General features: G+C 39.0%; 1 protein-coding gene across 1 annotated transcript in view; it reads right to left on the bottom strand.

Moving 5' to 3' along the window:
- Positions 1–257: 257 nt before the first annotated feature.
- LOC126484998 (protein henna) overlaps positions 258–23,609 on the bottom strand; it is a 103,318-nt gene continuing 79,966 nt past the window's right edge. Inside the window, exons 4-9 of the mRNA XM_050108605.1 lie at positions 22,634–22,808; positions 19,335–19,497; positions 17,366–17,562; positions 14,537–14,799; positions 890–1,119; positions 258–615 (exon numbers count right to left, since the gene is read on the bottom strand). Coding sequence (XP_049964562.1) covers positions 459–615; positions 890–1,119; positions 14,537–14,799; positions 17,366–17,562; positions 19,335–19,497; positions 22,634–22,808 — 1,185 coding nt within the window. The 3' untranslated portion in view covers positions 258–458. The remainder of the gene's footprint in view (positions 616–889; positions 1,120–14,536; positions 14,800–17,365; positions 17,563–19,334; positions 19,498–22,633; positions 22,809–23,609) is intronic.

The following is a 23,609-nucleotide window of genomic DNA, read 5'->3' on the forward strand; positions in this document are numbered from 1 at the left end:
AAAAGATGTGGAAATGGTCAAAATTCATAGGCAGATTACTGACAGTTATGGGCCAAACACTATGGGTAAAAGGATGGTAAGCACAGCATTTGAAGGCAGTTGTAGAAATGAAGTCTTCTCTCCTTCCTTGTGATTACTTCATGTGTGGTAAGCTACAGTGTTCTCTGTGAAATGTCTGGACTTAATTTAATTTGGTGTGTTATCTAAAGCACCGATTTGAGGAACTGTATCAGAAAAAAATATAAATAAGACAAAAATTGTAAAAAAATCTTTAATTAGAAATGAGCAGTGAGTATTTACAAAATAGTGATGTATTCATGACATAGAGGTAACACTTTTACAATTAACTTGTAAATTAACCTGATGCTTAATGTACGATCTTTGCGTGATAATATTAACACACCTATCTACATATTATAGCTTTGGTATGATACAGATCAGGAACTATGTTTGCTGCTTTATAATTTTCGCAGTGCATCCATTAGAATCTGCATTTCTTCATTAATATTGTCCACCAGAGTTTGGATCTGTGGCTTTGAATCCAGTATTTCAATGCTTTGCGTGTATGGATTGTAGCGCACTCCAAATGGACGTGGAATTGTATGAGCATATTTTCTGGGGAAAAAAAGTAGTGTTACAATAGGTAACTAGAAAATATATTAAATTCTATATACATGGATCAGAAGGAAAATTTGATCTAGGAAACTATAAAATTATTAGTCAGAATTCCTGGATCAGGGAATTCCCAATATTTCTAGTAGAAAAATATAGCATAATTTTATGTGTTTCTATCAGCAGTACTCAGAGGCAGTACTCAGAGTTTCACCTTCTGATGTTAAATAGTGGCCAGTAATTATAAATTTAACAATGAATATTTTATTTTACTCACATCATTTTTTCCTTTGCATCTTCAAAACTTTCTGCAACAAAGTAGACAGGTTGATACTCTGTTATAGGATATTTCTGTTCTGCAGTCTTTGATGGTTCAAATGGTCTTAGCTCTGGTTTTCCACTCAGGCTGTACTTCAGCTCTCCAAAGGAAGAGAGCAAACCAGCACCATAAGCTTTTAGATGACCGTCTTGACGGCACAGACCAAATTCAACAGTGAACCAGAAACACTAAAACAAAAAAATAAAGGAATACTGTTTAGATTCAACAAGTCTTCGAGGTAACTCATTACATGTGCTGGTCTGCCCCACTGCCCCTCTCTCCTGATATGACATAGGGCAGTAGTTTAACACCTTATGCATCACAAGACAGGAATATCACACTAGTTCTATAGCAGTGTGTCAGTTATCACTTGTGGAAGTCTGTTTCACTAATGATAAAGTCAGTCATAAAACTTCTATATGCTCATTTCTATAGAAAGTGAAATATATAATATTGGGCGATTTCAGGCAAAGAAGGAATTCACCATTATATGTTGGAACATACAGACATTTTGATCAAACAGTCAAATATAACAAAGGCATATCATCATCATCATCATCATATACATTTTGTCATATAACGCTGCAGTTTTCACAAAGCAGCATTTGGGGTTATAACTGCTATGCAAACAAACATTCTGTTGATGTATATGGTGTAAAAATAGTATTGTCTGTCCAGAAAATAATGTAAACTTCTTAATCCTTAAATGAAAATTTTGAAACATAGAAAAAATAATACTGTATAGAGGAGATAGGATGGACAGCAGCTATGAAATGTGATTACTACTATTGTCAGCATGATTTATAACTAAATTACACATCCTGTGAACTAAAAACTACATAGTGCTAGTAAAGTCTAAATGCTTTGGATTCTTTTGCTTGTTGCTCCCTCTCCTCCCTCTTTAACCATTACTGACCTTGTCATACAGAAATGCATTACACATACAGTTACTTTATGCAGGGTCATATTAGTGACAAAAAAAATCACAACAGTTTTTGCTTCTATTACTTTGTTTGACCTGTAAAGTTTTGTTATTTTACTGATATGCAACTGTGGCTTTTCACAAGCATGTTAAGAGCCGTAACACCCAAGTATTGATGAAAATCTTAGCACTTAAATTCTCATTTCAGTATGATCATAGAACATATTTAAAAACACGACATGGCCATTTGGACGATTACAGATCCTGAACCAAGTTTCACTGTTACAAGAATACAGCACCTATAGTGCAAGTCTCCTGCGGCTCTTCACATGTATGTGGATCTTGTGATAGTGAATGCTGTCAAAGTGGAACCATTTGTCCACTTCGATGTATCCGCTGTTGAACACTACAGGGTTTTGCACAACTGAAGCGATTTCATTGTGTTCACCTAATTTACAACTTTTGTAGCATCAACACTACTCTGAATGTTTCATTTACCTGGTTCCTCTGGTATTTTTTTCATTGTTATTAAGATTTTTAGACTGACCTTAATGTCGACACTCAGTTTCATGGCAGCAGCATTTCTGTTAGAGGTAACAATCTTCTTTTACACCTTCTACCATCTTTCAAGAAGTTTCATTTTTCTTCCACAATTGCTTACAGCAGAAGCAGTTTGTTCATGAAATATACATGCTGCCATGATACTGCATGCAACAGTTCTAGTTACCTTTAGCAGATTTGTGACTGCTTTTAAGGGTGTGAAAACTAAGCAGATATGAATAGACCAACACAACCCCATATCAATCATGGATACAGCGTTTGCCCAGAACACTTTCAGAAATACTAAAGTATAAGTAAAAATCAAAAGAGAACAGCAGATAAGTCAGAAAACAAATTCTGGAAATTAGATATTTTTAGCTGAAATTTATTTATTGTGTTCATAATATCACTGCATGGGGATTTGTAATATTTAAACTGGCTGATGCAAACTATAAAAATTTCAATGTCTGTTATCTTGGATGGAGAGTCATCAACAGATATCTAATTAATTTCAGGCATTCCTCAGGTAGATGTATTTGAATCCTTGCCCTTCAAATTTTATACGGTGTTTAGGACCTCACCGACAAACTTTGAGAAATTATAGGTTACACAGAGAAAAAAATCTTTTTTTTATTGAGGAACATCAGAGGGAAGGGGGCGGGGGGCTCACAGTCTTAAGCACATCCTTAAGATTATAATAATGAATAAATACAGTTGCATAAAAATTACCATTTATTATTGTTGGGCTTGTTCTGACAGTGATTTATATGAGTGGTTCAAACAATCTGCCCTAAGCCTCCATACATCTCAATATCATTCCAACTTTGGAGAGCACATCAAGATTCTATCTGATTTGGTGGAATGCATCAGTGTTTTTGGGTATCACCTACACTATAGTGGCAATTGGAGTAGTGTAAACCATACTCTTGACATGTCTGCAAAGAAAGTAGTCAAGGGGCCATCACGTCAGGTTAATGAACTGGCCACACAACAAGCCCCCTTGTCCTATGCACTGTTCCCAAAAATTGACAGTTCAGTTGTGCTCACACACTGAAGTATGCTGGGGCTCCATCATGCTGTAACCAGAGATCTCTGCATGCAGCAAGCAGTAGGTTGTCCAGCAGTTCTGGAAGTGTGGTCTGCAGTTACTGTGAGTAAGCTGCTCCAGTTACTCTAGGTGGCAGTATTAAAGTTCCTAGAAGATGATTATCCACAATTCCCACCAACATGTTTGTGGAGAATCTTTGTTGGTGCAATCTAACAGCATCCACATGTGCATATGTGGGTTCTCATAGTCGCAGATGTGGTTGTCCGTGCTGTTAGAATACCCATCATGTGTGAAGAAGGCATCAGCTGTAAATAAAATGTGTGTGGAAGGCAGCATCATTCATTCTTTGTGCCTGAACCACTGCACAAACTACAACAATGTGAGTGAAGATAGTATGCATGTAGACTGAACTCCTGCAGTAACCTCCAAACAGATGCATGCCCTGTTCCCATAGCACGACTATAGCACATGTGCTGCTTGAAGATTCTTTGCTGAATCTACAGATCACTTCACCCTCAAAATCTGTTGTTTTCCCATCTAGCACAACCAACATGCTGAGGATGAAAACTCCTTGTTTCTCATAAGAGTCCATGTACTGTAGAAATAACACTATGGTGGAGTGTCTCCTGTAATGGCATCATCTTTCTTAGAAACAAAGAGCTGTTCTTCCACTTTCCCTCACTTCAGAATATCACAAAATGTTGACAGTGAACTGATAAAATCCATACTCCAAGTTTCATTCAGTTCTAATAGCATAAAACATGAATTCAGTACTAATAAGATGTATGCCACTGAAGATACATTGAAATCTGAGTGACAGGACTGATGTGACTCCACAGAACAACTCACTAGGACCTGTGCAGCATGTTACTAGGTGGCAGTATGCATTATGAACATGCCTTATCTCATAAATGATGGACTGAAATGAACTTGTTGCTTTACAAAAGATGATCATCTTTATGTGACCTATTATTTCTCAAAGTCAGTCAGTGGTGTGCTGAAACTCCCTCTATGTTAATGACCTAGCACGCTATATCAATAGTAACCTCAGACATTTTGTAGATACTGCTGTTATTTATAATGAAGTGCAATCTGAAGAAAACAGTTGCAAAAATATTGTCAGATGTTAATAAGATTCCAAAATGGTGCAAAAATTGGCAACTTTCATTGAATCTGTAGAAATGTAAAATTGTGCTCTTCAAGAAGTATAAGAACTTAGTATTCTATGACTGTAATATTGGTTAGTAGCAACTGGAATCAGTCCAGTCAGCTCACAAAAATACAGTATGTGGGTAAGATGAAATTCTGTGAGGGGTGAGGCAGGGAATGGGGCTATGTGAATGGCTCGCCACCATTGTCAACTATATTCTGTTACATTGTGTGCCATTTATCTTCTCCCATTTTCTTTTATCTTTTATGTACAGCAACAGTGTCAAAGAGGAAAATTCTAATGAAATGTGCATGCGGACATCATATCATTGTAAGCAAGAAACAGATGAGAAAACACTACCTCTAGTGATGATTTTGGTGAATAAAATGAAATGTGTATCATGATGCAGAAAAATGCTTTTCAGTGGTTACATATCCAGTACAAGCATTAAGAAACTTTTGATACAACAGCTACTAATGCCCTGTACAAACAAACAGGTAAGTTGACTGATATTATTCTGAAAGTATTAGTGCACTGAAGTGGTGAGAGGGTTTCATATACTCATGTATCTCAGGCCCCTTCAAGTCACCTACAGTAACAATGTTGATGAAATCACCATGAGTTGCACTGCTGTACAGTTAACAGTTATTATTGCTAGCTGGCATGCTGTGGGTTGGTAATTCAAACTCATTCATCCACAGTTATTTGTCATTAAGTATTTACTAATTCTTGAAGGTTCTCTAAAATTCCTGTTTTAGCAGTGTTTGTATGTTCTGGAATATTTGATATTTGTATAAACAACAGCTTTCTGGAATATTTAATGTTTGGATAAATTGCAGCACCAGCCATGAATCGGTTCAGTTCTGTTCTGGCAGTACATTGGTGGCAGTAATAAACAAGCTTTCAGTGCCAAGTGTTGTATTTCATTGATGACTCTGCCTTCATATTCGGATTTGATTGTTTTTATGGTATGACATTATTTGGCGGAGACACTAGGAAACTTCATGACATCTATGTCACTGATGCTCCAATTAAGCAACATAGCAGCCGTCACCTGTATGGACAAGAACATGAATACAAGCAGCGCCTCATTCCCAAGGTTCATATATTCAAGAAACTAGTGGATTCCAAAACAGCAGTAAGTCAGCTGCACATCAGCCATCTGTCAGAGACAGTGGTCAGAACACTGTGAAATGGCTGAAAGGATTTGACTGAGTCATCAAATACAACATGTTGGATGACATGACGTGTTTGGCAAATGTGTACTTTTACTGTGATGGTACAGACTGCATTGATTTTAGAACAATTAAGAGAAGCTCAATAGGTTGGACAAATTCTAGATTGACCTGAGGAAAACATTTGGTGACAGTCAGTAGCATTCACTTAACAGAAGAATAATTGAAGAACATGGGCAAATGATATAGTCTTACATACAGAATGTTGTCTCTGTGCCACATGGTGAATCCAGATATGACAGAAGCTGACAAAATCTCACACTTGATAAATAGAATCACAGAAGATGTGTGCTAAGTTCCTCTGGTAAAGGCTGTCACAACAAGAAAGGAAATTATCAAATGGTGCTAGCACACTGAGAAAATAAAACAGAATGCTAAGTGTCCACTGTGACACCTTGGGCAAGTTGTATGTTACTACAGAGAAAGAATAATAGTTTTCAACCATTACTATGCCACCACACATTAGGAATGGCAGTTATCATTGAAACAACCAGTTTTCAGTTATATTGGTTTTTTTCAGTACCAGTTTTACCTGACTGTTAAAATCACTCAAAATAACTGGTTTCTGAAATAAATGATTTTTGGTTTTTTATTCCTATTATTTCCCGTAATACACATAGAAATGGAACAAAGATTGAAAAATTTTGACTAACTCAGTTTCAAGACACATGAAATTAAAGCATTAAATTAAACAGTGAAATAAAAGAAAACTTAGTCCATCCACCATTTGATGCTTCTTTCATAAAGTGATTAGCAGTTGAACACTAAAAGAGAGCTACAGTATGCTGATGACACTACATCTCCTGCTCTAACATTGGCAGAATCACAACAGCCAGTCAACTGCTTTAAAACTGCATTTGATTGCTTTGGTCTTACCATTAATGTGGGAAATTGAAGGTACACTAACACAAGGTGCCCAGGATTAACTCTCCTAGAGTTCAATATCTCTATCCTAGAAACAACACTTGAGCAGGATGAGCATTTTTCATAACTTGGAAGCATCTTATCTAACTGCTGTACCTGTGAACAAGATGTTAATAAAAGAATTGGGGCTGTCCATGCAATATTTGGACTATTCATACACAGGCCTCGTGGGTCGAAAGCTTATATTGTGACAGTCTTTTTATCTTGCCTATATGTGATTCAGCATCTCCTCTATATAGTGGGTAGCAACTTTCCTTTCCATAATATTGTTAAAGTCAGATACATTTTGAACATTAAGCATGTTCATCACATGAGTGATACAAGGCATCCCTGCCAATCCTTTATTAATGAACTCTGCTCTGACCGTAGACCTTGTGGAGTCCATCTCAAATGCTTCAAGGACCAGATAAAACACATCATGAAGATGACTGGCATAAACATAAAAACGTGGGAAGAATGTGCTGTGGACCATGTACTGCAGAGGAACCCTACATCCACTGCTCTCAGCTTGTTTGAAAAAGAACACTGCAGACACGAAGGGGCCAAGCGACAAGCAAGAAACCTCCAACACTTACAACCATGCACTCCTCCAACTATACACTGCAATTTATGTGGATGCATGTTTTATGCCAGGGTTGTTTTGTTTGGCTATCAGAAACACATCAGTAAGTTGAGCTGAAATGCTCGTTCTATAAAGGAGGAAGCTGTGCTTACTTAGAGTCAAGTTGCAGCCAGCAACTACCAAAAAATCACCAGAATTCTCCTATTGATTCTAACTTTTTGAAACTCTGCTCAAAAATCATGTTGTAGTTGATAATCACACCACTGTTTGGGCATTACAGATAGTCACCGCTAAATAGTGAAAATGGAGGTTGACAAATTCTGTTTTTCATGTTAATTTTTCTGTTTTCAAGGCCTACAAACAGATAAAGGCATATTATGTGGACACATGCAGCAGATCAGCTACTTTCTATTTTTATTGTAAATTATTAATGAATTGTTAAGTTTTAAGTTTTTCCTTATATGATGTCACAAATATTTTGTGGCTCCACCCATTTTTATTGTTTTAAAGCAAATGGAGCTGTGTTCTTCTTCGATACCACATTTCATTAAATACTTCCAGACTCGAAATGGTGCATTCTGTACCACAACTAATTTCTGATAATGACAGTGAGAAATTACGATATAAACCAGATGGGGCAAGTCTTGCTCACTGCATACACATGCGTACCACCTAATAGGCCATGACACATGGTAATAGGTAAATAATTGTCTCAGCAATACTGTACCAGTTCTTATGCCATGTGTTGCTCATTTCTGTCAAAATTGTTATTAAAATAGCACTTAGTACTTTACCCATTTTCTGTTATAACGCAATGTTTCAGAGCAATGGAAATTTTATGACTAAACCTTACTCTGTCTTTGAAAAGTGTTGATTTAAGAACCAAAAATTTTAACTGGTCGGTTTTTCACATCCCCACCAGACATCAATCATCACAATTGTTCTATTCATGCCAGTGAATTGCAGATGAATGTAGTTGACCTGCAAGTCTAAGACTATCACTGTATCCTGGTTGAGGTCACTCTTTAATACGCCATAGCTATATCCCATCAGGAAACAGCCCTTTGAATTTATTATTTTATCAGAATGTAGTCGCAACATTATTCTTTAATGGGACTTCTTGTAAGCATCATAAGCAGGTATAGATTGTGGAAGATAAGAATTCCAGACTGATGAAGCTATTTCAATAAGCTTGCATAACAAAGTTTGTTCAATTTTACTGTGAAGCTTTTGTTGACTTCAAAAAGTTTCTTATAGGCACAAAAGAAATCTACTTGCCAGTGATGAGGATAAGCCCTGTAGGTTGTCTAGGAGAACTGATTGTCATGAGCAGCCATAACTTATCCCTAAAGGTATATGTACCAGGGACAGTCAAACCAGTCTGGAATGGGCATTAGCCATCAATGAAGAATCATGCTCTACTTCCACTACATACAACGTAAGGGAGGAAGCTACTACTGAATTCCCAATGGGATCTAGCCTGACCAAATAACAGTTTCAGTGAGTGTTAGCAGATCTGGGCCAGTTGTCATATGCTTACGTATCTGGAGTGGAGAAAGAATGGACTAAATGGCTCTTGATAAAACACCTACCATCACTGGGGATCACCCACTTTTAGCCATTGCTCAAATATGGTGTCACTCGCTGAATGATGGATCATCTGGGAGTAAGTGGTGAAGATGCTGTGAGATGACATCATTGAACCTTAGGTAGTCTTTGATCCTCTCCAGTGGTCCTTGTGGAGAAGGAGGGCACTTGGCATTTCTGCATAAGCCACCAACAACTGAACAAAATCACAAAGAAAGATGTCTACTCACTGCCATGCATTGATAACACCCTAGGCTTCTTGAGAGGTGCAAAGTATTTCTCAACTATGGACATGGAGACATGCTACTGGTAAATCAAAGTTGATGACACTCATTAGGCAAACACGGCCTTCACACCTCCTGATGGCCTCTATGAGTTCAAAGTAACGCCATTAAACTATACAGCACTCCAACCAGCAGCATGGATAAAATCTCAGTAGTCGCACCATTAAAAGATGATATATAGAACAAAGAGAAGATCTAGCATTGCTGACAACCACAGAAGCCTTGAAGAGTGAAGAACTGACCAAAGGAGAAATCAAATTAATTAACAGAATTTTGTACAAGAGGAAATATGATCCAGCAGGGTGAAAATATTTGCTTGTCATCCCAGCTCATTTACAGTGAGGTATCCTGAAGTTTATCCATGATGCTCCAACGTCTGGTCATCTGAATTCATGAAGGCTCTAGACAGAATCAGATGCAGATATTGTTGATCACTACTGATCTGATGTGCACTATGTGAGTTACTGTTAGGAATGCCAGTGATGAAAGCATGTGCCACAATTACCTTAAGGACATCTGGTATCAAGTCTACCTTTAGCAGTGCCATTCCACTGAATTGGTAACAACTTGTTTGGGATTCTCCTGAAGTCAACAAATGGGAATCAATGGAGAATAGTCTGCACTGACCACATTGTGAAAAAGCTTTACTGTCATGACTAGTATCAGAGGTAATCTCACTTTTCAACATCATACACATCATGGGAAATGTCTACCACTGACAAATTAATGGTCTCATAGACTGCTTTAATAAGAGTTGGCAGATGTGCTCTCAATGTACGTCAATGTTGAACAGAGAGAGATGTATACAATAATGCCCAGTGAAGCAAGATACTACAGGTTTCACACCATTCTTTCTGCTTCACAATCGTGAGGCCAAAATGACAATTGATACGCTATTCCCCTTTCAACTGGAAAATGCTCAGGATGACTGTATTACATTACATTAATATTTATTCCGTAGATCATGAATACTACACTTTGTAATGATATGGAACATGTCAGTTTAATGTAAGTTTATTTACATGATTTTTTTTTTATCATTACTACTTCATATCTAAAAATTCATCTATTAAGTAGAAGGAGTTGTCATTCACAAATTCTTTTAATTTGTTTTCATATTCTGGTTTGCTATCTGCCAGACTTAATTCTATTTGGTAAATGACCAAAGGCTTTTGTGGCAACTAATTCACCTCTTTCTGTGCCCACAGTCAGATTTAACCCAAAATATGATGCTATATGAAAGCAGTGAACTAAAACAGGCATAGTGCTAATTTACTGGTATGTTTATCACTAAAATTTGCAATAATCCTACTAGCATAAGAACATGAACTCAAACATTTCAGCAGATCATTTTCTTCTAATTCAATTTCTGATCAATGGACACACCCAAAAATTTTGACTATTCTGCCTTAACAACAGATTTCTGTTCAAAGTCTATATTTACCGATGGTGTTATGCCATTTACTATACAGAACTTTATGTACAGTTTTTCCTCAAACTTTAGTGAGAGTACATTTGCAAAAAACCACTTAATAATTTTCTAAAATACATTATTTACAATTTCCTCATCTAATTCTTGTTCTTTATCATCATCATCATCATCATCATCATCATCATCATCATCATCAAATTGGTGATCGAGGACCCTGTAGATCATGCACCGACCTCACAATGCTCCTCCACAGATGGCGATCTTGTGCACTTTGTATCCAGTTGTCACAGACTCCTCGTTGGCAGAGGTCTTTCTGTAGTTCATCCTCCTATCACTTCCTGGATCTTATGATTGGATGGGTACCATCAGGTTTTCCCATAAGTATGCCTTTTGCCTGAGAGGTAACTGTTCTCCTAGCAATGTGGCCTGCCAAGCTTATTCTCCACACTTTCCGTTTTTGAACGATGTTCGGTTGCCTCATCACCTCATATAATTCTTGGACAGGTCCAAAGATCCTTCTCATAATTTTTCTTTTGAAGACCAGCAAGTTTTCTGCATCCTTCTTTGTTGTGCTTAGGGTTTCTGTCCAATAAAACAATACTGGCACTATCACGACATTGTATGCTTTATGTATGGTCTTAATTGACAGATTCTTGGATGACATTATCTGCTTTAGACTGAAATAAGTTTTAGACCCTTTCACAATATATTGATTTAAATTAGTTTGCCTGTTGAACCATGTACCGAGATAGTTAAAATTTTCCACTTTAGCAGATTTCCATATCCCCACCTGTAATTGGATGTCATTGGGGCTTCTCTTGATACCTCCATTACCTCGATCTTTTCCGCATTAATCTGTAACCCGATCTTACTTGCATTTTGCAGTAGGTCCTCTACAGTTTCTGCTGTCTCTTCCTCTGATTCTGCTAGAAATGCAATGTCTGCGTAACCCAATAAATCTGTCCTACCATTTAGCGTCACCCCTTTGTTTTCTCTTTTAATTTCTCAGATTGCTTTCTCTAGGACCAGATTGAATAACAGTGGTGAAATAACATCACCTTGTCTCACACCCGTTCTGATATGGAATTCCTCGGACAGCTCCCTTGGTATTTGACTTTGGCTATTGTCTCTGCTGTGCACACCTTGACCATATTTATTAACTTCATTGGTATACCAAGCTCTCTCAGGAAGTTGTACATACTTAATCTGTGGATACTGTCATAAGCCTTTGAGAAGTCCACGAATGTCAGCCGTAATCGGTGGTTGAATTACCACCACTTTTCCCAGATTTGCCTCATGGCGAATATTTGATTGGTGGTTGACTGTCCTTCCTGGAAGCCTGCCGGGTACTCTCCTACAATATCTTTTGCAAATGGCTAAAGGTTTTCAAGTACTATTAAAGATAGAACTTTATAAGGTTCACCTAGGAGAGAAATGCCTCTGTAGATGTTACAATTCCTATTACTGGTCTTTTTACGCAGTGGAAGAATGACGGGTGATTTCCACTCTTCTGGGATTTCCTTTTCTTCCCATATTTCTTTTATGAGATAGCGTAGCTCTTTCTGAAGAGTTTCCCCTCCTGCCTTCAACATCTGTTCTGTTATCCTATCCTCTCTGATGCCTTATTATTCTTTAGTTTCCTCATTGCTCTTTCTACATCTTGTTGAATCACTTAGATGTTTGCGGCTTCTCCTTCACAGTCTGTATTATTCTCACATGGAAAGACACTCTTTGGATCTTCAGCTTTTAACAGCTCTTCAAAATATTTTCTCAACCTATTCAGAATTTTTTTTCTTGTCTGTTAGCATATTTCCATCCTTACCATTAATAACTAAAGCTTTGTTTCTGTGGCCATTCCTCACGTTTCAACATCTGAAATAATTTTCCTGCTGTCTGATGTTTTATTTCCCTTTTCAGTTTCATCAATCATATTGTTCATGAACTTTATTTGTTCTCAGAATCCTATTTGTTTCTCTTCTTACGGTCTTGAGTGCTTCCTGTTGTACCGCACATTGTCTATCCAGCATGTACACTGCCCTTGCTCTCTTCCTTGCCTTCACAGCTTGTTCACATGTCTCATTGAACCATTTCTTCTTCATTGTTAGCTTTGTCTCTCCTAGAATTTCTTCAGCTGCTTCAGTTATAGAGGTCCTTATCTCTTTCCATTGCTTGTTAACACTTATATTATCAGCGTGGTCTGTTGCCAATACTTCAAACTTGTTACACACTTTAATGTTATACTGCTGGCATATCTCTGGATCCTTAAGCTTCTCTATATCAAACTGTCTCTCGGCCACGTTCTTTTTCATTTTGTAGCACAGCTGTAAACGTAATTTGGCTGACTAGGAAGTGGTCTGTGTCTGCATCTGCTCCTCTGTATGATCGCACATCCATCACACACTTCTTGTGCCTCTCATCTATCAGCAGATGATTTATCTGATTGATGGTGCCACCATCTGGGGAAATCCAGGTGCCTTTGTGGATCTGTTTGCGGGGGAAAGATGTTGAGCTAACCACAATATTCTGACTTAACGCAAAAGTAATTAACAGCAGGTCATTTTCATTTGTTTTTGCATGTAAACTTTCTTTTCCAATTGTCTCTTTCTGAAAACCATTGAAGGGGACTATGACGAAAAATAAGAGGACGACAGGTGCAAAAGTCACTGCAGAATTGAATGTCGCATTCTTGATTCAACACCAAAACAAAACAAAGGGACAAGCGTTCTAGCACGAACATCCCATTACCATGTGCGCATGTATATAGAAGCAATAGAGATTCACAAACACCATAACAATTTTAATAGAAAAGAAGAAGTTTTAAAGTTAGAGAAAATATTGATGTCGATGTTGCGCCAGCAGAATGACAATCGATCACTCTTAATCGAGAATGATGACGCCTTCCAAAGATAGGAATACCGTCGGCATCACGTGACGAATGCTGGTGCCCTCTATGCGCTCTATAAATGCGAGAGTACCTGGAGCCTCAGTGGCAGTAGCCGGACGGCCTCAGAAGATGTGTCCCGCAGATGGATACGAAACGTTAGGTGGAACTTTTATACATCGACCACGGCCTGTCATCCCGGAAGTTTCAACTGAAGACAACACTAGCCGTGAAAGCCTACATTGTATGATTAAAACGAAGGGAGCTCCATAAGGCGTGAATTGCAGGACAAGCTGGAATTCCAGAATCCCACACCAGTGATTCAAATACCTGTAAGTGGGAAAACGTGGTGTCAAAGCCGTGAAACCTGAACATGGAGCAATGGAGGAATGATAATTGGTCTGACGAGTCTGTTTCACACTCTTCCCAGATTCTGGTCAAGTTTACATACGAGGAGCGGAACTTGGCGGGAGCGCAGTGACGATTTTGGTAGCCATATCACGGTATTCAATGGGTCCAACGGTTATTCTGCAAGGCTGCATTACTGTCCAGGATTTCGTGAGCATTTTGGCAGATCATGCCCATCTCATGGTAAAATGTTTGTTTCTCAACGGTGTTGCTGTGTTCCAAGACGGCATGGGCCCTGTTCACACAGCTCACATCGCTCAGGACTGGTTTTGTGAGCACGAGGATGAATTGTCGCATCTCCGATGGCCACAACAATCTCCAGACCTCAAAATCATTGAGCCTTTATGCTATATTTTGGAGAAAAGAGTGCGTGATTCCTATCCACCTAAAGCATAGTTTATTGAGCTTACCACTATTTTGCAGGAAGAATGGAATAAAAATCTCTTGAAAGCCATACAGGACCTGTATTTATCCATTGCAAGACGACTAGAAGTGGTTTTGAATGCCCAAGGTTTTCCTACACCATACGAGGCGAGCCATGGTAATGTGTTGCATTTTTGGTAAATCCATAGTTTTGCCCGCCCCACACAGAATACCAAACTTGGCGCCAGTGGGATAGCTACAGTACTCACTGTTGCAAGCTTCTCGATGTAGTCGTCAGGTGCACCGAGGGAGGCGAGGCCAATCTCCTGCGAGAACTGCGCAAACGCGGGGTCTGCGAAGAGCGGCGCGTGGCCGAGCAGCTCGTGGCACACGTCGGGTTCGGGGGTGTACAGCGGGCAGCTGGCGTGCCGGATGTACTGCGTCGAGTGGAAGACGCGGAACGCCAGCCCGGCCAGGAAGTCGCGCGACGACAGCAGGCCGGCCACCGGCCGCAGCGTGAAGCCCGTGCAGTCTGCCGACAAGCGCCACACGTCACACTTAACTAGAGTTGCGCCCGACCAAAACTACGGTTCGTTGCCCTTTGTACACTACATAAATGACGTAGTACATTGTAGGTTTATCGTTAGTATTGGTTGCATTGGTAGGAAAACACACACAAATAAATGTGTGAGAGACAAACCGGGAGCCAACGACTTGTCTTTGTTTTTTGTTTCTTTTGCACATAATCATAACGTACATTGTTCAGCGTTAGTCCATTGTGCATTTTATATCCTTACAAAATATAAATCGGGTTTCATAAGTAATATAAATTAGTTGATCGCGTAACTTCTGCAGTTTTACGTGACCAAAGCAATTACTGTTGATAGTAGTACAGTTGACAAGCACAGATATAAAATCTCCATCATGATCAAAGCCACGCATTCCCTGTTATTATTGATAAATGTGAATGTCGTTTATGAATAATAGTATATTTTATGTAAGCTCAATGAAATATTCAAGCAATGTTTGTGCTTTTGTTTTGTGGTATGTTTTTTTGTTGTTGAAATAATGATTTCTAGCGCTATATGATAAACATTTATTATTTTTTTTTTTGCTTTTTTAACTGCAACGTCCCTCTTTTTTAGTTTACAAATAAACAGTTCTCGAGTAAAGCCTGAATTAAATATTGACAATTTCTACAAATAATGTTTATTTTTAAATAACAGACAGCAGGATAATTATGTAGAATAAAAATGTTCCATAGGTTACACACCCTGTATACATCCTCAGTCAGTTTCGAGACTGTTCACCACTTCTGGTTTCTAGTGGAATCCCGTAAGACACTGATCACATATACGAACTAAGCGGCTGAAATGGAGTAACGTCCGATAGATATGCAACACACCTAGCATACAGGTAATGCCGTTGCAATATTAAGTGACCAAGGCTACTAGAAAAACTACTGTAATTTACATGTGCTTATGAGAGTCTGCAGTAGTTTTACTGCTGTATACTTAGGTCAGCACTGCAGTCCTGCAACACCAACAACATTGTAGGGTTGCGAAACGTAATTTGTGCTTGCATAGTCACCATCGTAATTATGTAGAAAAATATTTGCTAATTCGCACGTATTTGTGGTTAGAAATATACCATTCACTTTTTCTATTTCTATGTAGGGAGCCATACAATCTGACCTAATGAATATCCAGCCAACACAAAAAATATGCATAATCTACGTACTAGTTTTAATATCAGAAATGATATGTTACTGCCTCAATGCCTGAAGATGAGCACTAGCAGCTCGAAACGCACCACCAATAAATTAAATTGAGGTTAATAATTTCTTCAGGTGCTGCGACCTGTGTTGTTATGCGTACTTCCTTCCCAGACTTCAACCACAATGCTTCAACTCCCGAGTGGAGTTCAAATAGCGACGCACATAAATAGTTCTAGGTTGGTTGTCGAAATACCGTCCAGAAAAAATGGAACTAGCAACTCGGCTCGATTGAGCGCCCGAAATCACACCAGTAAGTGATCGTGGTATTCCTTGGACGGAGGGATCCTATAGACATTCAGCTGGAATAACTTCTGGAGAATTTAAAGGCGAGAGAAGTATTTTGAAACGTAGTTAGACCACGTTCTTCGTCATTTGCTGACATTTGAAGCCATGTCGCAAAATTATCTTGCTGGAATGCCCCATATTACACAAAAACACAATCATAATTTTGGGTAAACGTGACACCTGAAGGTGGTTCATAACAAAATTGGCCAAGAGTGCCTTCCATACCTGTAGGTGGTCCTGTACAGTAGCACGAAGAAAATCCCCAAATCATAATTATGTCCACATAGCCTCAGTTCTCCTCGATATGACTGTAGTTTCTCGTTAGAGGCAAAGACGCCCAGTAGTCATGTGAATCAAATAAACCTGATTATGAGATTTTTTCTGACAAAAGATCAGTACATAACGTCATCAAATAGTGCAGTTCAAATGAAGGTAAACCGCATAATGTTCTGAATAGAACAAGCCAGAAATATCCCGTATTGCATGGACTCGTAACTACAGCATTCAAAACTCGCTAGAAGCCGTACAGTTTTAAGCAAAATATTTATACGTAACATCGTCAAATAGTAATCTCCGCGTCACTAACGCAGTGCAAATGAACTTTATCATATGGGCCCTTAAAATAAATAAGAAAGAGGAGCGATGAGTTATTTCCATTACAACTCAAGTGGCAAGAAAATGCTAGTGCAGTGATGTAGCAATATTTCGCAGTAAAAGTACGACTGATCTATAATTCCGATCACGCTGTTACTAGAGTACAGGTCTGCTGTCTTTGGCTTGAAGAAGACACACCTGATACATAAATGAGGTCTATAATTGTATGTTATGTGTATAACTCCGTTGTGACTCAGAGCTTGCGGCAGTGCACCTACAACGAAAATGTTTAGGTACGAGCTTGACTGGATAGGCCAGAGCGGATGTTCAGTGACTTCTTTCCTTGAGTATCTCTTTGCTAGTCATCGAGAGTGAAACACTGAGTATATTTTGATGAAATTATTCACAGCTTAGAGAATAATGCACGGAATGGGCTGCTTACCTTTGAGGAAGTTGGAGACATCTTCGAGCTGAGGAATGTTGTCCTCGCGGTAACCGCAGTTCTCAATGAGAAGCGGGAAGACGTGGTTGTGCTCACGACACGCGTGCGTCGGGTACAACTTGGTCAGCTCGCGGAACACCTTACCCCAGGTCTCGGTCTCCTCCTTGGTGTAGTCCACGTGAGGAAGAGGTTCACCACTGGAAGGAACAGCGCACAGAAATATCAGTGACGGCTGTACGCTCGACGCCAACACACGTCAAGGTATACGGGATCTTAAGTAACTGTCAAAATATCAGAAATTGTTCCAATGAACAACTCTAAAAAAAGTGTTACTATCATTAACTTGGAGTTTGGTCTGAAAGCCACATTATCGTATTAGACGCGGTTATATTTGTGATAACACATTCTTGCCTGAAAATCAGTTATGCAACTAAGTTATGAAGAAACACGACCAATGTGTAATTGGAATCATCCCAAAGTAGTGCTAAAGGTAGGTAAACAGCCGAGACAATCATAGGACCGGGTGAGGATCGGACGTTAAACATCGTTCTGCGGGCTGCCACATCACACTGCTTCTTCTGTATACCGAACATTTAAGATACATGAACTGAGGAACAGGCAGAAGCTTAAAATGAGGACCAGTAAGTTAAACCATAGCAGGTGAGAGATAACAGTTTATTTCGGTAGCTTATTATTGTTGGCAAAAGTCTAAGTTTTTCACTGACAGGAATGGAAATAAATATTTCTTTGTTGTGTGATCTGCAGCATATATTATATCATAGTAGGACATCATGCAGAGAACTGGTAGGCCAAGGAAATATGCTGCTTGATATTTTATTTTAGTATATAAACTTATTTCGGATTTACTGCCTTCATCAGGACATGTCCTGACGTTGTAGATGAACATATGTCAACATTGAGTAAACTATTATTGCTGTCTGTACATGTTAGATGCAATATTTTTTTTTCAGTGACATTTCGAAGTTGTTCGATAATTTGCTGTTGACGTATATTACAATACGCTTTTAATTACTTGACAGTCGTAGAAATTCAAGTTTTACAGTTTACTCATACATACTTGATAAGTATCTTTGAATAAACAACTAGCTGTCAAACTCGAATTTCTACCCCTATCAAACAATAAAAAACGTATTATAATATATGTGCAACAGAAAATTATCGAACAACTTTAAAACGTCTCTGAAAAAAAAAAATATTGCATCCAACAACCACAGACGGCTATAACAGTTTACTCCAAGTTGACATATGTCCGTCTACAACGCCAGGACATGTACTGATGAAGGCAGTAAAACCGAAATAAGCTTATATACTATTATAAAATAGTCAAGCACCATACTGTCCACCAATTCTCTGCATTATGGAAATAAATATTTTGATCCACGTGTTATAGCTGCAAACCAGCTACGAAATTAAGACAAAAGCTTTTAACGAATTTTTTTTTTTTTTTTTAATCTGTTAAGCATTGGCACTATGAAAAACGTTCCTTAAATGAGTGAGAATATATACGACGAAATCAGCTTGCTATTTTGTCACATATATTCATGGATATGATTAGAAATAAATCGGAATTGTTTCAGTTGACGAGAAGTGTTTCGTTCTGCCTCCACGTTTGCTCTGGAGACAAAAAGAGCAGTGAATTAGATGCAACGTCGGTTGATGCGTATTGCCATATCTTCAACAGCATGACAAACAGTTTGAGGTTCACAAAGCGTTTCAGCTATACGAAAAGAGGGTGTGTTTGGAAGTTGCAACTGAGGTAGTTATTTGAAGCTTGAAGTCAGATATTGAGCTTGCAGTTCTGCGAGTTGGAAGCTGTTTTCACAACTGGAAGTCTCCGCAGATTATAGTATCTGTTGATTTGAACCTGTGTCTTAAAAGATATACTTTAACATTTTTCAAATGAATGTTGTACGTTAAGGCCTACACTTCACTGACGAAAGTTACTTACTGTTTGTAGTTGTAGGCAATATCGGCGAAATATTTCCTTCGTGCTCTGTACACTGGGTCAGTGAAACCGGGATGGTCTGCGTCCAATTCGGCTCCGTAAGACAAGATCTGGTTGGCAAATTTGTCCAAGTCACGGATACGGCGTGGAAACCAAGGAACAGTATCTGAAACCAAGCATAATCCTCGGTTAACGTACTTTAATTTGCTCCAACGTTTCTGCTGGATGATCCCGAAGGAGCCTGATCTCGCATTTCAAATGACTACCAATGACTATGTCGAAAGTGGGACAACAGTTATTACATGGAATGAAATGTTAACATAAGCGCGAAGCGAGGGCAAGGTTTAATGTCCCGTTTTGTTCTGATCTTTACAAACGAAAAAAAGGAAGATTAGGTTCTAACTTCCGTCTGATGATGAGGTCCTTAGATATTGACACTACAAACGGAGCATTAGCTCGGTTAGACTATGATGGGTGGGGGAATGTCCATGGCAGTGTTGAAGAAAGCTCGCCAACATGCTGATAAAGTAATTAAATAGCTAGAGTGGAATTTAAACCTGCTCCTTTTGCGTGAGAGTTTCGAGTTCCTGTATCTCAGCCACTGTGACGCTTTGCTCGCTGACATAGGGGCAGTGCTGAAGACAGTTTGCAAAATCTTCAGTGCTGTTCTTTTGTGTCGCCAGAATAGTAAATGAAGGAACCGACTGTCACATCCACCTATGAAAAAATGACCTGCAGAATTTTTGTGATATGTCAAAAACAGAAATTAACGTGAAGGAATAGGGTCAAATTTTACTGGAACTCAAACCAGAACATAAAGTCTGCAACTTGTAAGTATGAATACTAACTGGCAACATAGACCGCTGAAACACTTGCGTTGTTACATCACGTGCCATCCGTGTGAGCGTAATCACTTCATTATTTATTTTCTTTCTGTATCCTTTTCTATGTAGAAAAGTTGTATGAATTAGAGATCATAAATGACCTCCGTATAGTAGCTGTAAACTCGCTAGCGGTGTCTCCAAACTCCCCTCTCCGTATGATCGGAGCCCATTTAACTGGAAACTTGTCACTTGAGCCCGTTGCCGGGTGCAAGTGGACAAAAACCAGCGTAGAGAGGAGAGCGAGAAGACAATAAGTTCGACAGAGAACTTATGGCACTGGCTCTGCATACGCAACCGTTCGGGAACGTGATTATTATATTATATACCAGTATAATGCCTGACTGGTTAGCATTAAACATTGTAATGTTTATATACAGTGTGTAAATTTTAAGTTGACAAACCAGAATAACTCGAAAAATAAACTTCACACGAAAAACTGTGTAGAATCCAAAGTTGATTATTTTCGAGGGGGACATCTTCTGGCGCTAAAATTAGCCCGCCACCCCTGCCCCCTGGGGGTGGGGTGGGAGGCAACTTCAAAATTTCAAATGGGGACCCCCATTTTTTATTGCAGAATCAGATTCTACATAAAAAACTACGTACATTGTGTCTTAAAAATTTGTTTTGATTCTTGGTAGTTGGATCTGTAATTCAAGAAAATCCATGTTCTCATTTTTGCGTGGGAAATGGTTACGGATAAATAAAAGATACTTATTTACTTTGTAAATTTTGATTCGCTAAAACTAAAACTCTCCCTCTCTCCCCGTAGGATGGGGTTTGATAATTAAAAGTTGTGTGGGCTCATGACCACGAAACAAACAAAACTTATCCGAATTTGCGGAAAAAATTAATACAGTATTTGGGTCAACATTTGCAAAGCTCTAATTCCTCTCTCTCATACCCTACCCTATGGGGAGAGAGGGAGAGTTTGGTTTTAGCGAATCAAAATTTACGAAGTAAATAAGTATTATGTATATATATAATATATGTAGTCATGTGAGCGGACACGCACACACATCTAGGGATACTACATCAATGAAAAGTGTAACTAACACATGGCTAGGAAATAGTACATATGGTGGATACATCAAAATTCTCAGGTGTCCATACTGATGAGAATTTAAATTGAAAAAAAAGTACATTTTGGAACTCCTAAAACAACTTAGTTCAGCCACATTTACACTTAGAATCATTACATATCTTAGAGAGAGAAAAATAAGATTACATGTCTTAGGGAGAGAAAAATCAGTAAGTTGACATATTTTGCATATTTCGTTCAATATGTCATATGGAATAGTGTTATGAGGTAACTCATGTTTAAGAAAGAGGGTATTCATTGCGCAAAAACTTGCTGTGAGAACAATACGTGGTGCTCGCCCACGATCATCTTACACACATATGTTTAAGGAATTATGCTTTTTGGCTACTGCTTCAAAGTATATTTATTCCCTCATGACATTTGTTGTAAATAATCCATTGAAGTTCAGAAGGAACAATTATCTACGTAATTACGATGCCAGAAGATAAAATGACATTAATTACTCCACATTAAGGTTGTCGTTAGCATCGAAAGGGGTGCACAATTCTACAACAAAAATTTTTCTTCACTTAACGAGTGATATAAAATGTCTGACAGGCAGCAAAGTAAAATTCGAAAACAAACTGAGAAAGATTCTCCTTGACAACTCCTTCTGTTCCGTGGAAGGATTTCTGCATTTACATAGAGGGCATTTTATTTGTAATGTATACACTGCCGTTTTTTATTTTCATATTACACCTTCCACAGTCTCACAAAACATGGCTTCTTTAAACGCCATCCGATCCCGACAATGGGTCATTCCGCTCTGTCAGTGCCATTTTACAACAGTACGACCTTGCACTCAGCTTCCATACTGTACGTCACGAGTAGCCCTACTCTCTTGCATACTTCAGTAAGAGAGAACGAGTCAACGACTAGGAACCGACGACAGCGTCACCGTTCTTAGGCTTTTCATACTCGCGGAATTACAGCGGGATGGAAGGAAGCCGGTGTAGCACTGACATAACAGCGACGCCTTGATTTCTAGTGTATGCAACCCTCAACATTACACTTGCACTCGCCTCGTTTCTGATCTATAGTGTGAATAGAGGGTCTCAAACTGTTAGTTATGTAAATGCAAATGTATTTGACAGAACATTTTTGAAGATTTAGGTATCTGTGCTATGTTTGAATGTTTTTCCCGATAGGTCTAAAATTGCAACAAGTTACACGTATAGAAAGGTATTTTTAGTAGTTGGTCCGCAAAAGGTAGGAACCCGAATTCGAATCACAGTCCAGCACACTGTTTTATGTAGTTACAAATGGGCAAATAATTGTGTTTTCAAGTATGGGATTGTGCTAGAAATTTACTTTAAGAAGACACTTGGCGGGCAACTCACCTCTGTTGTCCTTGTGGTTGCGTGAGATGATCTGGAAGTAGGCGGAGCTCTGCCGCAGGTTGGTCACGGCGCCGCCGATGTCTCCGCCCGGCGCGCACTCCACCATGAACTCATACTGGCTGGGGAACCGTTGCGACGACCGCGACTCGATGTGCATCAGGTTCACCGAGTGTTTCTGCAGGCAAAGCAAAACCGTTGCCAAGGCTTAAGGAAACTCAAATGTTATTGCTGTAAAGTATCCCAATGCGTTTCGTAGTCGTTACTAGAAACATGGACGCCACGACGCACTGCTAAGTCCGTTTGTGGAATGCACCAAACTGGCTCTGTCTTCGTTCTCCGGCATACTGTGTTAAGCGTTTATCTGTATCATTTGGATGACCGATGAATACTTACACAGCTTAGCGTTATGGGTGCTTATGAAACTGAAAGGAAACAGAGGGTACTGGCTCAGAGTGTATCCTATGTAGAATACCGTCAAGATGGCCGCAGAACCTCACTTCCACGTTCACAGTCAACAGAAGCACCATTGTGGACTGTAAAGAGGTTTGGTATTTGACTCAGTACAAGGGTTAGTCATAATGATCAACTCGAAAAAATAGTGTTATCTAATCAATTTCTTGTTTCTTTGTGGCTGCATCTCTGCAGTCCTGGTACACATTGAAACACGCGCGTACAGAACCACGGAACGTCGCTGGAGGAACCACAACAAAATGGTACAAACCGCTCATAAAGTGGAAGGGGAACAGTGCTACAACACACACAGTAGTTAGGTGACACTACCTATGTGGTCAAATAAATTTCAGTGAAGAAGAATGGAGGGCCATCTCTCTGTGAAGCGCTGTGAATAGCAATAGTAGTTTAGGCCCGTGTGCTGGAAGACCTGTGTATTACAACCACGGCTAGAGGGGAAAAAGTGAAAATTAGTGACATATAAGTTTCCAAAGTCTAGCAAGACATTTCGAACATGACAAAGGTC

This window comes from Schistocerca serialis, chromosome 1 (genome assembly GCF_023864345.2).
Source record: "Schistocerca serialis cubense isolate TAMUIC-IGC-003099 chromosome 1, iqSchSeri2.2, whole genome shotgun sequence".
Taxonomy (NCBI): Eukaryota; Metazoa; Arthropoda; class Insecta; order Orthoptera; family Acrididae; genus Schistocerca; species Schistocerca serialis.